The 12,771-nt window shown below is 56.0% G+C and overlaps 2 protein-coding genes across 15 annotated transcripts; one reads left to right on the top strand and one right to left on the bottom strand.

Moving 5' to 3' along the window:
• The first annotated feature begins 1 nt into the window (after position 1).
• PTRH1 (peptidyl-tRNA hydrolase 1 homolog) lies at positions 2-4,985 on the top strand. Of its 13 annotated transcripts, none has more exons than XM_078328034.1 (6): positions 2-312; positions 828-1,047; positions 1,300-1,399; positions 1,578-1,623; positions 1,720-1,867; positions 3,366-4,985. In XM_078328034.1, the coding sequence occupies exons 2-6, from the start codon at positions 879-881 to the stop codon at positions 3,542-3,544; spliced, it is 642 nt and encodes a 213-aa protein (XP_078184160.1). In that variant the 5' UTR covers positions 2-312; positions 828-878; the 3' UTR covers positions 3,545-4,985. The 13 variants fall into 13 exon arrangements, 8 of the variants coding, with proteins under 8 accessions (XP_078184160.1, XP_035114330.2, XP_078184183.1 ...); XR_008476031.2 differs by lacking the exon at positions 2-312 and adding an exon at positions 370-480 and having other exon boundaries at positions 1,720-1,981; XM_035258439.3 differs by lacking the exon at positions 2-312 and adding an exon at positions 370-480.
• CFAP157 (cilia and flagella associated protein 157) lies at positions 17-8,874 on the bottom strand. 2 transcript variants are annotated; one of them, XM_035258413.3, is made up of 9 exons: positions 8,670-8,874; positions 6,256-6,527; positions 5,188-5,341; positions 4,435-4,702; positions 3,972-4,102; positions 3,572-3,722; positions 3,066-3,232; positions 2,792-2,978; positions 17-2,168 (listed from the first exon to the last, which is right to left on the bottom strand). In XM_035258413.3, exons 1-9 carry the CDS (start codon positions 8,831-8,833, stop codon positions 2,097-2,099), a joined length of 1,566 nt encoding a protein of 521 aa, XP_035114304.1. In that variant the 5' UTR covers positions 8,834-8,874; the 3' UTR covers positions 17-2,096. The 2 variants fall into 2 exon arrangements, with proteins under 2 accessions (XP_035114304.1, XP_035114297.1); XM_035258406.3 differs by having other exon boundaries at positions 363-768.
• Between the last annotated feature and the right edge of the window lie 3,897 nt (positions 8,875-12,771).

The following is a 12,771-nucleotide window of genomic DNA, read 5'->3' as shown; positions in this document are numbered from 1 at the left end:
TAGTTTGAGCCGGAAGTGGGTAAAAAACTTTTATTAGCCCGGGCGGTTGCGGCCTACAGCGGAGAAAGGACTTGCCGGATTTTCGCCGCAAGGCAGGGCCATAGCGGGGGGCATAACGAGGCTTCTGCCTTCCAACCGAACGTCAAGCAAGAGCTCCGAGCGTCCCACACAAACCCCGTGGGGACACCGTGACGCCGCGCCACGGAAGGCCTCTGGGCACCGGGAGACGGCCACCGCCTCGCCGCTTCCGCCCGTCAGAACCAAGGTGGCCTTGCAGCCCGGCCCCGATTGGACGCTGGCGGTTGACGCCAGGTAGGTGGCAACGCGATTGGCTGCGGGCTTATGACGTCAGCGCCCGGTGTCCGGACTGTGAATGGGGGCAGCATGAGGCCGCACGGCCTTTTGCGCTCCGGACAGCGGCTGAGTCGGGCCATGAGCCGGTGCGTTTTGGAGCCTCGGCCCCCAGGGAAGCGGTGGATGGTGAGTGGCGTGGGGCGTCCATGTACGGGCTACCGGACCCTAACTTCAGTTCGGCCATTATGTCCCGGGCAGAGTGCCTCCAAATTGCTGCTCTGTTTTCTTAACTGGTGGGTCCAGTACTCGACGGGCTCCAAACTTCCAGAGGCTCCGCTCCTGCACTAGGGAGCCCTGCCTGCCCAGCCTACTGGAGTCCTCGGGAGTGGGGTGTCTGGGCCCCTTCTCCGCGCTCTTTCCCCACTGCAGCGCTGCTCTGCGTTTCCGCTCCTCTGCTTTGGGGCCCACGGGATGCTGTGAGATAGGGGGTGGCGAGAGTTGTCGGGCCTCAGTTTCCCTGGTGCCGCCCGCAGGTGGCTGGCCTGGGGAACCCTGGACTGCCCGGCACGCGACACAGCGTGGGCATGGCGGTGCTGGGGCAGCTGGCACGGCGGTTGGGTGTGGCGGAGAGTTGGACGCGCGACCGGCACTGTGCCGCGGACCTCGCTCTGGCCCTGCTCGGGGATGCTCAGCTGGTCCTGCTCCGGCCACGGCGGCTCATGAACGCCAACGGGCGCAGCGTGGCCCGGGCTGGTGAGTTTAGGGCTCCAGAGGTGGGTGGGCAGGCCGCGGGGATGGGGCTGGGGGCGCAGGGGCCAGAGAGGGCCTGGCTGTGACAGATCCGCGGGTTCGCCTCCAAGTGCCTGTTGGCCTTGGGTACTTGTGGAGGCCTCAGTTTCTTTATATGTGAAGTGGGATTAGTTGTGGCCACTCCTCATGGGAGTTGGGATGGTGCCCCTCTGGGCAGATGGTCAGTAACCAGGGATGTCGTTTCCCTGTGCTAAGCGGAACTGTTTGGGCTGACTGCCGAGGAAGTCTACCTGGTGCATGATGAGCTGGACAAGCCCCTGGGGAAACTGGCTCTGAAGTTGGGGGGCAGTGCCAGGTGAGGTCCTGAGATGGTCAGGGTTGGGATAGGGCTGCAGGCCTCCCAGTTGGGGTGGAGTAGGGCTGCTGACCCGCTCTCCATAGGAGATGGGCTGCCCTGACCCAGCTGGGGCAGGGAGGGGTAGAAGGATGCTGCCCCAGGGAGGCACTAACTGCCCCTCCCATATCCCTTGAAGGGGCCACAATGGAGTGCGGTCCTGCATTAACTGCCTCAACTCCAATGTGAGTCTACCCTTCTGTTGTGCAACTGGGTGGGGTGGGCCAGCGGTACCCCAGCACCTCACCAAAGCTCCCTGGGCCTCTCTGGCTCTCCCACAGGCAATGCCAAGGCTGCGAGTGGGCATTGGGCGCCCAACACACCCCGAGGCGGTACAGGCCCATGTGCTGGGCTCCTTCTCCCCTGCTGAGCAGGAGCTGCTGCCTCTGTTGCTGGATCGAGCCGCCGACCTGATCTTGGACCACATCCGTGAGCGAAGCCAGGGGCCCTCACTGGGGCCCTGATACCAGTGGCCATGGCTGCCCGCCTGACTATAGTGCCCACAAACCCAGCCTCAGTCATAGAGCTGCCACACCAGCCTTGGTATCTACTTTTTATACAGCTCTCCTCTAGACTGTTCCAGGCTGCCCACAGATTAAAGTGGGAGTGACTGTGGCTGAAATGGTCCATTTCTGGAGCCAGTTCTTCTTTCTGTGTCCTACTTGGGATGTAGGGGAAATTCAGGAAGACTAAACTTTTTGAGCCTTTTTAGAGAACCAGGGGCATGGATCTGTAAGATTAAAGATACTGGTTTGAGGCCGGACTCGGTGGCTCACACCTGTAATGCCAGCACTTTGGCAGGCAGAGGTGGGTGGATTGCTTGAGATCAAGAGTTTGAGATCAGCCTGGCCAACATGGTGAAACCCCGTCTCTACTAAAAATATAAAAATTAGCCAGGTGTGGTGATGGGCATCTATAATCCCAGCTACTTGGGAGGCTGAGGCAGGAGAATTGCTTGAACCCGGGAGGCAGATGTTGCCGTGAGCTGAGATTGCGGCACTGCACTCCGGCCTGGGTGACAGAGTGAGACTTCGTCTCAAAACAACAACAACAACAAAAAAAAAAAAGATGCTAGCTTGGAAGCTAAGGCCTCTTCAGGGGGATCTCACTCTTCCCTTGCTGGCAGGGGAGGGGACAACAGGATCCAGCCAGCCCTGCTCCCGGGGCATGTGTGGGCATGCCTTGGTCCACTGAGAGCCAGACACTCCTTTCTTCAGCCCATTTTACAGATGGGAAGGCTCAGAGAGGTCTGGTTACATCCCCAGGGCCACACAGCTGTGGCCTGGCAGATCCTTCATTTGTACCCAGGACTTGCTGCCACCTTGCTGTCCCTGGGGCCCCTAGCACCCTCACCTCATGGTTGCTGTGTGTCCGGAAGGTCCCCACGCGGGTGATATATGACAGCAGTCTGAGGTCCTGGGGGTTGGGTGGGATGCGGGCCTGGCAAGGTACCAGGCCTAGATCCCCTGGCCGGTAGGGTGTGATATGAGAGAGCTGCGGCAGCAGAGACCCAGTCCTAGGCAGCTGGATGCTGGGCTGGCTGTAAGGAAGGGGCTGAGGGTCACAGAGACTTCGGCAAGCCTGGGTTTTGGCCCAGAGTGAGCTGAGCATGGGCTTGAAGGCTCACCTCTCCTTGGGTGAACCATGGGACTGTGACTCCTGGTGGGGACACATAGCCTTCTGGGATCTCGGGACCACAGTGGAGCCAAGCATGACCAGCAGTTGCTGCAGCATCTCCTTGTGCCACAGCTGGAACATCACATCTAATTCGCTGTCCTGTTCATCAGGGCGCATCTGTGGGTGACGGTGGGGTGGCAGCAGGCCCACAGTGGCCCCAGTACCCATACTTCTCCAGGAAATTCCAACCTCAGTGCCCGTTTCCATGAAGTGTTCCCTGAATGTGATGGGATACCCATTCTCCTTTCAGGAAGACTGAGGCCTGAGACCTTTCAGAGCCTCGGAGAAGGAATCCAGCTCCTCAGAAAAGGCCAGAATCAGCAAAGGACAGACTTTCTGGGAGGCTCTCAGGGAAGAGGGGCCTCTGACCTTGAGGCAGCCCCTTCTCTGCAAGCAGCTTCCATCTTGGGCTCACTCCCCTTCCCATGACGCTCTCCCTCCCTCCCTTCTGCTTACCTGCAGAATGCTCTGTAGGAAGGAGGTGGCCTGGGCCAGGGCCGCCTCCAGGCTGGCCCGAACCTTCTGCTCATCAGCCAGTTCCTGCTCTAGCCTCCGCAAGTCCACCTGTCGCTGCTCCAGCTGCAGGCTCAGCTGGTCTCTCTGGCTCCTGGGCCCCAATGAGTCAACAGCGTTCCCCCTTTCCCAGGACTGGCGCCACCTGGGGCCAGGGGCCCTGCCATTTCTCTCCAAGCCCACAGGGACCCCCAGCCAGCCCCAAGTCTCAACCCATCTGGCAGTTTCCTCTAGAGATGGGAAGTTGCTGGCCCAGGTCGTGAGGTCAGAAAGAGCTGGGCTGGAGCTTGGCCCCAGCCTGCACCCGCCACCTGCCACCCGCCCCTCCTCAGGCTATACGCACGTCAGTGCCTGATTGTCCACCTGCAGCTGCACGATTCTCTGCTCCAACTGGCTCAGCAGGAGGCGCAGCTCCTTGGCCTCCTTGATGTCCTGCTGCTGCTCCTGGCACTTCTTGGTCAGCATGAGGATGACCTGTGGGTGCGGGCAAGTGGCCATGCCCTCAGCCAGCCCTATCCCCAGCTCCAGACACAGCCAGGCCTCCCCAGTCCCCCTGTGCAGAGTGGCCAGTGCTGCCGCTGGGTAGAGCCCCGAGCTTTCCAGGGCTGTGCTCTGCTTATATAAGTTATGGGGGCTTTGAGTAAATAAAATCTGGACTTAGGTCCACTGCCCTTCAGCCCCCACAGGAGGCCCAGTCCTCTGTCCACTGCCTCCCTCCCTCCTGACTCGACTCCACCCCTGCAGGGCCCCTGGGGCTGCCTCCTGCCTTGCATGCAAACACCCTGTGCTGAGACCTGCAGGCACACCTTCTGGTAGCCAATTTTGTGCCTGGCCATGACCTTCTCTGTGTTCTCCAGCAGCTCCACCTGTTTGCACAGATAGTCCTGACTTTGCTTGAGCTGCTCATTCTCCTGCAGCAGCTGCGCGCCTTGCCGGGAGATCCTGGCGATCTGTAGAGTAATGCTGCTGTTCTCTGTGATGGCCCGTTTGGTTGTCTCCCGCATCCGGTTTGCAGTCACCTTGTGGAACTCATTGGCCACAACGTTCACGCGCTGGATGATCTCTTTCCTCAGTCTGGCCAGAAAGACAGGAGTGAAAGGGGGGCCAGACTGAGGAAAGAGCAGGCACAAGCCCTGGGCACACCCCTTTCCTTTGTGAAGTTTCCAGAGCACTAGGGGTGTGAAACACCTGCACGCTCTCTCCCTGGGAGGGGTGGAGCTATGGGCAGGACTTTCCCTGTAGATCCTCTGGACCTTTGGAACTGGTACCATTTCAATGTACTCTCAACTATTAAATAAAAATGATTTAATCCCAGTAAGTGGCAAATGGAAGCCCTGGGAGTCTCCAGTGCCAGCAAGAGGACTGCATCTGTGAGCTGATTCCTTTTCTCATACCTCTCCGTAATCACCAGCTGGGATTCCAAGGAGTAGCAGGTTGGGGGGGGGGGCGTCATTTACCCATCTAACCTCCCACTTAGAAGCTGAGACCTGAAGACTAGGATGTTCATGGCCCCAGGGATGAAGGCTCCAGAGGCCCTGGAGGGTGCCCTACTTGCCCACCTTTCCTTGTCCAGCACCGACTTCTTCTCCAGGTCGTACGCATAGTCCCTGAATTCACTCTCCTGCTTCTGCACCTGGTCCTCCAGCAACATGAACTTGTCCATGATATCGTCTTTCTGCAGCCGGAACTCCTCCAGGGCTGCCAGCTTCCCCCCTGGCCACCGCAGGGCACAAGGCCCAATTAGGGGTTGCCTCAGAGGACAAGGCCTGGTGAGGACCTTAAAGATGCCCCTTAGGTCCCTGTCCCTTCCTGTGTGCCCTGTGCCATCTGACTCAGTGGGGCAGGTCTACCATCCCTTACCTGCCCTGCCTGGCCCTGCCGCCTTTACTGCCTTCATCCGGGCTCCCTCCCTCTTCCCTTCCGCGAATGTTATGAAGCTTTGTTCAAGTTCTGCCTCTTTCAAGAAGCCTCCCTGATGCTCTCATGAAAGTAACAGTGACAACAGCAACTGGATTTTTTTTTTTTTTTGAGACAGGATCTTGCTCTGTCACTCAGGCTAGAGTGCAGTGGCACAATCACAGCTTGCTCAACCTCCCAGGCTCAAGAGATCCTCCCACCTCAGCCTCCCAAGTAGCTGGGACTACATATGTGCACCACCACACCTGGCTAATTTTTCTATTTTTTTTGGTAGAGGTGGAGTCTCACTATGTTACCTAGGCTGGTCCTGAGTTCCTGGGCTCAAACAATGCTCCCGCCTTAGCCTCCTAAAGCACAAGGTTTACAGGCATGGGCCGCCACACCTGGCCAGCAGCTGGACTGTATATATTCTCTGGGCCAGGTTCTAATGCCATCTGACATTTGAGCCTCACAACCCTTGCCAACTGGGGGGTCTTGGTCACGACACTTCACCTTTTAAGGTGCTTCCTCATCTACAAACTGGTTGGGGATGTTTCCAGCTTCGTAGGATTGCTGGGACAGTTAAGGAAGACAGTGTGTGCCAAACACCTGTGGCTGTTCTCCCTGTTTCTCAGGTGAGAAACAGGGTCAGCGATAGAGCTGGGATGTGAGCCCTGTGTTTTGTCCCTGCTGTGGGTGCCTGCAGGCTTGCCAGCCAGTCCCCTCCTCACCAAGAACGATATTCTCAGTGGTGAGCTGGTCCTTGGTCTCCTGGAACTCGTGGCACATCTGGGCTAGCTGCGCCTCAAAGGCGTTCTTCTTCATCTCGTTGGCCATCTGCAGGTTCTGGAGCTGCTCATTGAGATCCGTGATCTCATCCACCTGTTGGTTGAGTGTGCGCTTGAGGAAGGCCACAGTCTCCTTCTTGCTGTTGGCCAGCTGCTCGAACTCCTGGCGGAACAGCTTCTCCTGCACTGCCAGCTCATCCCACTTCCGCTGGTACCTGGGGCGGGGGCAGGGCAATGGTCCAGGGGTCAGGCTGGGCAAGCCAGGCCTGCAGTGCAGTTGGGCCCACTCTCCTGGATACCCTGTCCCATAAAGTGGCATTTGAGATTCCTTGTGATGAGAATCCAGCCTAATCTCCCACTATTTCCCCTGATCTGGCAGTCATTACCGCAGCCAATGCCTGTGCTTAGCATATTATTTTTATTACACCACTAGAATGTAAACTCCATGAGGGCAGGGTCTTGTTATGTTCAAGTATGTCCCCAACACCTGTGTCTGGTACATAGCCAGATGTGCAATGTTTGTTAAATTGTTACAACAACTTATAAGAATGTAGGTACTGGCCAGGTGCAGTGGCTCACACCTATAATCACAGTACCTTAGGAGGCTGAGGTGGGCGGCTCATGAGATCAGGAGTTCAATGCTAGCCTGACCAAAATGGTGAAACCCTTTCTCTACTAAAACTACAAAAATTAGCTCGGCATGGTGGTGCGTGCCTGTAATTCCAGCTACTCAAGAGGCCGAGGCAGGAGAATCGCTTGAACCTGGGAGGCGGAGGTTGCAGTGAGCTGAGATTGTGCCACTGCACTCCAGCCTGGGTGACAAAGCAAGACTCTGTCTCAAAAAAAAAAAAAAAATGTAGGTACTATGATGATTATAAGTATTTGACAGATGAGAAAACTGAGGCTCCGAAGGATAAAGGAACTCTGAGTTTGTAAGTGGCAAAGCCAGGATTTGAACATGAGTCAGTCTGACCCCCAGAATCAAGGCTCTTAGCCACAATGCTGCCTGCTGTGGTTGGCCAGCTCTGCATGCCTCCATAACTCTGCCACACTTTCAAATCCCAAGTCTTTGTACCTACCGTCTCCCTTACCTTTTTCCATCCAGTAACCCTGGTGGACCCTTCTTGGCCCTGAGCCACATTTGTGGCCCTGTCTTTGGTGCTCTCCTGTAAGTTGGCCCTTGTCCCACTGGGTGGTTGAAATCTTATAACATGCCCCTCTCCTCCACCTCTGTATTCTCAGAGCCTGACAGACCGCTTGGCAAATAGTAAGCACCCAATAACTCTGCTAAATGCATTTTCCTTGACTACATTCTACCCTATGTCTCAGCTCAAGGGAAGTTTGTTAATTTTAACCAGCATCACATAACCAATTTGCTGGTTTCCAAAGAAATAACTGAAGATACTTGGAAAGTTGTTTTACATCGTAATTTAGTTGACCAACATCTTTCAACTGGTGACTGCACACAGAGCACTTCAGGGCTGTGGCCTGAGAAAGCAGCCTTGCACAGGGCTCCCATTCTGGTGCCTCCTATTCTCACAAGTGACTTTCCTTCTCTAAGCCTCAGTCTCCCCCATCTGTGCAATGCGCATGACATCAGGACCTCTCTAGTAAGACTTCTGTGAGGACTCTGCACCAGCACATGGCCCACCTGGCACCACCAGGGACTCAGCATTAGCTATGGTTATCCACAGCATCCCTGGGGAAGAGTTGCCCCTGCTTGTCTTTTAAGGTCACCCTGAGACAGGCTGGTGCCTCATAACTGGGAGGAAACATGAGAAAATGATGGGCAAGTGAACATGGCTCTAAATGAAGAGTTCGAGGTTGTCCCTGTCCCCACCACGTCACACAAAACTGGCTCTAGAACAGAATGTCACAGCTGTGGAGGAGGAATAAGCCTTTCCCACTTACATTTGGGTAAACTGAGGCCCAGCGTGGCAAAACAATTGGGCTCATGTGCTGAGTGGGTCAGTGGGGCACAGGTGCCACTGCCAGGAAGCGGAAGTGGGGCCACGGGTTCCCCTGCCTGCTGGAGGGCTGTTTCCACCCTTTTGTGAAGCCTGTGGTCCCACTGGGCAGGAGTGAGGCAGGAGAAAGCAGGGATTGCCTGGGGTGGGGCCACGAGATAGCATCATGGGCCCAGGGTTCTAGGAGCTGGGAAGGTGGGGAAATCCATTTACCCTCAAACTCTTGAAACCTCCCAAAGGTACATAGGAGGAAATGAGGCTGGGGTCGGGTGGGGTCTGGACATCTCATGGGAGGCCAGAACACAGGCCTAGGGCCCCCCTTAGCCAAACCTGCCCTGGGCATGGGCTTCTGACCCAGGGCACCAGACTCTTGGCCACCAGCCCACGCACCGGGCCAGCCGGTCCTCCAGGTCTCGAATCTGGATGTGGTAGAACTCCTTCACCTCCGTGGCCAGAGGTGCCTCCACAATCACTACAGGCTCCCTGTTGCCCGCTTTCTTCTTCTTGACCTCAAGCTCCTTGCCTGCCTTACTCATACTCTTTTTGGGAGCCATGGCTGTTGGCAGCCAAGGGTTCCAGCCTCCAGGAAGCAGCCAGGTGGTTGCTAAGGAAGCCAGTCCCATACATAGCAACAGGCTGAGGTAGTGAGACTGGGCTTAAAGGGACCCTGCCCTCTTCCCTTTAGTGCCAGTACCAGGTCCTGCTCCAAGGCAGATGGCATCATTGAGGCCCCAGGCCCAGGGGAGTCCTAGGCCATGGAAGGCAGGACCCCTGGCTCTCAGGGCAAACTTTTGGGCTTCTGGGGAGACCCCTCTTTTCCTCTTGTGGAAATAAATGCTGTGTTTCGTTCATGTGGGTCAGGGCCCTGGAAATCGCCATCCTCTCCTTTGTGCTGATCAGGAGATGGACAGCACTAACCCTGGGCACACAAAGCCCATTCTGCAGCTTTGGTCTAGGGTGGCAGTGTCCTGGCGTGGGTGCGGTAGGGGGTCCAGCTGGGTGTGTCCCTGGCTGGCAGCTGGGTGCCTCTATGAGCTCCAACCCCAGCCCTAATCTCAGCCAGCCAGGCCTGGGTGCCTGCCTGTGTTCCCCAACCAGCCCAGGCACTCCCTGGGACAAGGGGCAGGTCCTCTCCATCCCTGTCTTCCCAGGGCTTGGCACTTAGCAAGAGATGGCTACAGCGCCACCCTGAAAAAGTCTGACAGTAGCCAAGGTGGATGGCAGTGGTACTTCCGAAAGTGTGGTTTATTGGAGCAGCTATATCTTGTGAGTTGCAGGACTCTTGGGGTGGGGGAAGAGGGATGAGGAAGCCTTGGGGGCACCGTGAGGGGTCAGAAACACAGGGAGGTGGGGCGTTTTTGCTGTTGGAGATGAAAAAGGTCAGAGAAGTGATTAGTTAGTCCAAAGTAAGCTCACATTTGGGCTCTGTCTGACCTCCAGTGAGACCTTGGGCCAATGGCCTGAACCCTGCTCTGTGAAAGAGCTCGTGAGACCTCATCCATAAAGTTCCTGGTGCAGGGATGCTGGGGGCACTTAGTGAGTAGGGGCCCATGAAGCTCCCGGCCACTTTGTGTGGTGGGCAGGCAGCTACTAGAATTTCTGACACCTCTGAACCCCATCTGTGGTGGTCTTTCCTTCCCAGGGTGCCTGTTCCCTTTAGGCAGGGCAGCCCTGGGAGGGCAGAAATGTGTCTGGCAGAGGAAAGAGATGCCCATGCTTCTGCATAGGCCTCAGCCTGTGTGCACTCACAACAGTGAGGGAGCTCTGGCTGCCCGGTACCGAGACCAGCTCAGCCGTAGAGACCCCCCCACCCAGTTGGCACTGAAGGCATTGAGAAGCAGACTCCCAGATAGAACAGCAAGGTGGGACTATCTAGGGGGCCAACAGCCCTCTAAGCCTAGAGCCTCGAGTGGACTCTGACCCACATATTTATTCTCTCTGAACAGTGATTATTACTAATAAACAGATGTTCTGTGTTTTCTCATAGGACAAAAATAAACTAGGTAGGCAGCTGGTGCCTGCTTACCACTGATCACAGACAAACCAGCAAGTATTTTCCACGAGGGAGCCCCGGGGGCAGGGTCACATACCCTGCGCTTAAAGAATTGTTTTAACTGGTGTGTGATATACATACACTGTTTTGCTACTTTAGAATGCCCCAAGCAGTTTTCCACTGGCGGAGGGGAGAGGGGACTGCCAGGCTTTCCTTGCCATCGTTCTCAGCAAACAATATGCTTTATCATACACTCAGCATTTCTCAACAGCCCAGGACTGCAGATGACGCTGACACTGAGGCCTCGGGGGAAGAGGCCTGGCCCAGTGCCCTTCCAGCCCAACTCAATGCTCCTGCTTCTGCTGGACACTGCCCCCTTCCCCACCTGAACAGCTGCTCCCGCAGGAGCCTAGGCAGGCAAAAATTCCCACGGTGCTCCCAGCTGACCTGGGGGGGCCTCCCAATGCCTCCCCAGTTTCTACTCTCTTTTCCCCAGGGCCATTGCAGGGGATAGCTCTGAATTCCCAGCTTGATGGACCCATAGCCTCTCAGGCAGCCTGGAGCCCACAGAGGGTGTCAGCTTGGACACCTGTCCTCCTCCCCTTCCTCAGCACCAGGATGGCTTCATCAGCACCACGTGGCAAGAGGGATGAGCTGAACTTCCAGGCCCGCCTTCCAGGTGGAGGCAGGGAGGGGAGGCTGTAGGCTGGAGGGAGAGGACTTTCTGGGGCTTGCTTGGAGACTCTCCCCAAAGCTCCCTACTTTGACCCATAGGCCACTACTTGCCACAGGGATGCCGTCTCATGACCGCTTCTCCAGCAGCCTTCTGTAGTCTCTTGGGGACTGAGACTGATGGGCCTAGAGCTACTGGAGCTGTGAGACACAAAGTCAGCAACCGTGCCAGAGCTGGGTCTCCTGAGAGGAGTCAGGCAGTGCACAAAGCCATGCAGACTGCATCCAGCTGAGGACTGGACAGGTCTGGGCCGCTGTCACCTCTGGGAGGCTCTGGAGGGGAGAAACCTAGGCACTAGGTAGGCAGGGAGGCCAGGCATCACTAGTTCATACCTGTAATCCCAGAACTTTGAGAGGCCAAAGTGGGAGGATCACTTAAAGCAAGGAGTTCATAGACCAGCCTGGGCAATATAGCAAGACCCCCATCTCTTAAAAACAAAAATTAACCAGGCATGGTGGTGTGTGCCTGTAGTCCCAGCTACTCTAGAAGCTGAGGTGGGAGGATTGCTTGAGCCCAGGAGTTTGAGGCTGCATAGTTATGATCGTGCCACATGGTCTCTGTTCAGGATGCCATCTGGTCTGAGTTAGGTACAGGCCAATAAAGGAAGCCGTTAATCTACAGTAAGGTCAGTGATTGGGAGGGGGAGTTCTGGTCTCCGGTCTTTCCTTGTCATTTACAGAATGGGAACAATGCAGTGGGAGGTTAAGCTCCAGTCTGAAGGAGGACTGCAAAACAGGCTGGGTGGCTCACATCAGTCACCTCTCGGCTTAAAGTGGTTTTGGGGTTCCAACAACTTTTATATTTTTTTTCTTTTTTTTTTTGGAGACAGAGTCACAGGCTGGAGTGCGGTGGCACGATTTCAGCTCGCTGCAACCTCTGCCTCCTGGTTTTGAGCAATTCTCCTGCCTCAGCCTTCCAAGTAGCTGGGGACTACATGCACACGCCACCACGCCTGGCTAATTTTTATTCATTTATTTATTTTTTTAGAGATGGGATTTCACTGTGTTGGCCAGGCTAGTCTTGAACTCCTGACCTTGTGATTCACTCACCTCAGCCTCCCAAAGTGCTGGGATTATAGGCGTGAGCCACAGTGCCTGGCCCTAATTTTTAAAGAGTTTTTGGTGGAGATGGGGTTTCACCATGTTGCCCAAGCTGGTCTCGAACTCCTGACCTCAAGTGATCTGCCTGCCTTGGCCTCCCAGAGTCCTGGGATTACAGGCATTAGCCACCACACCTGGCCAGCTTTTAAATTTTACTCTGACATGTTGGACACCCAGCTGGTGTCAGAATTGGTACGAAAAGTAGCAAATATTTGGTGTTAGAAAAACATTTCTCCCCCAACCCCCCCAGTTCTCTGTTGTGAAAGTTTTACCTGGGGTGTTGTACTCTAGGCAGGTGTGGTCAGAAAGACATGGGCAGGCTCTCCTTCCAGCTCCTAGTCTGACTCTTCATTTCGCCCTGGGAGGGGAAGGCTGCTGGCCTTTCTCTACACAGCACCCCCACCCCCATCCCTCTGCTGCAGAAACTCTACTGCAAGCCGGTACAGCAGGGAGGACGTTTCCCACAAGGCCCACCTGGAGTGTGGCAGCTCTCTTCTCCAGGTGGGGCAGGTTGAGAATGCTGGGGCCCTGCTGGCCTCACTCCAGCTAGCTCATAGGGTGGAGGCTTCATGCCAGGCTGGGTGAGACCAGCTGAGAATGCCATGACTGCCACCCCCTGGTGCCCACTTATAGAGCAGGGTGTGACTTAGGAAAAGTAGGTCCCTC

Source organism: Callithrix jacchus, chromosome 1, assembly GCF_049354715.1.
Source record: "Callithrix jacchus isolate 240 chromosome 1, calJac240_pri, whole genome shotgun sequence".
Lineage (NCBI taxonomy): Eukaryota > Metazoa > Chordata > Mammalia > Primates > Cebidae > Callithrix > Callithrix jacchus.
Note: the sequence above shows the minus strand (reverse complement) of the source record. Positions and strands in the feature narration are given on the sequence as shown.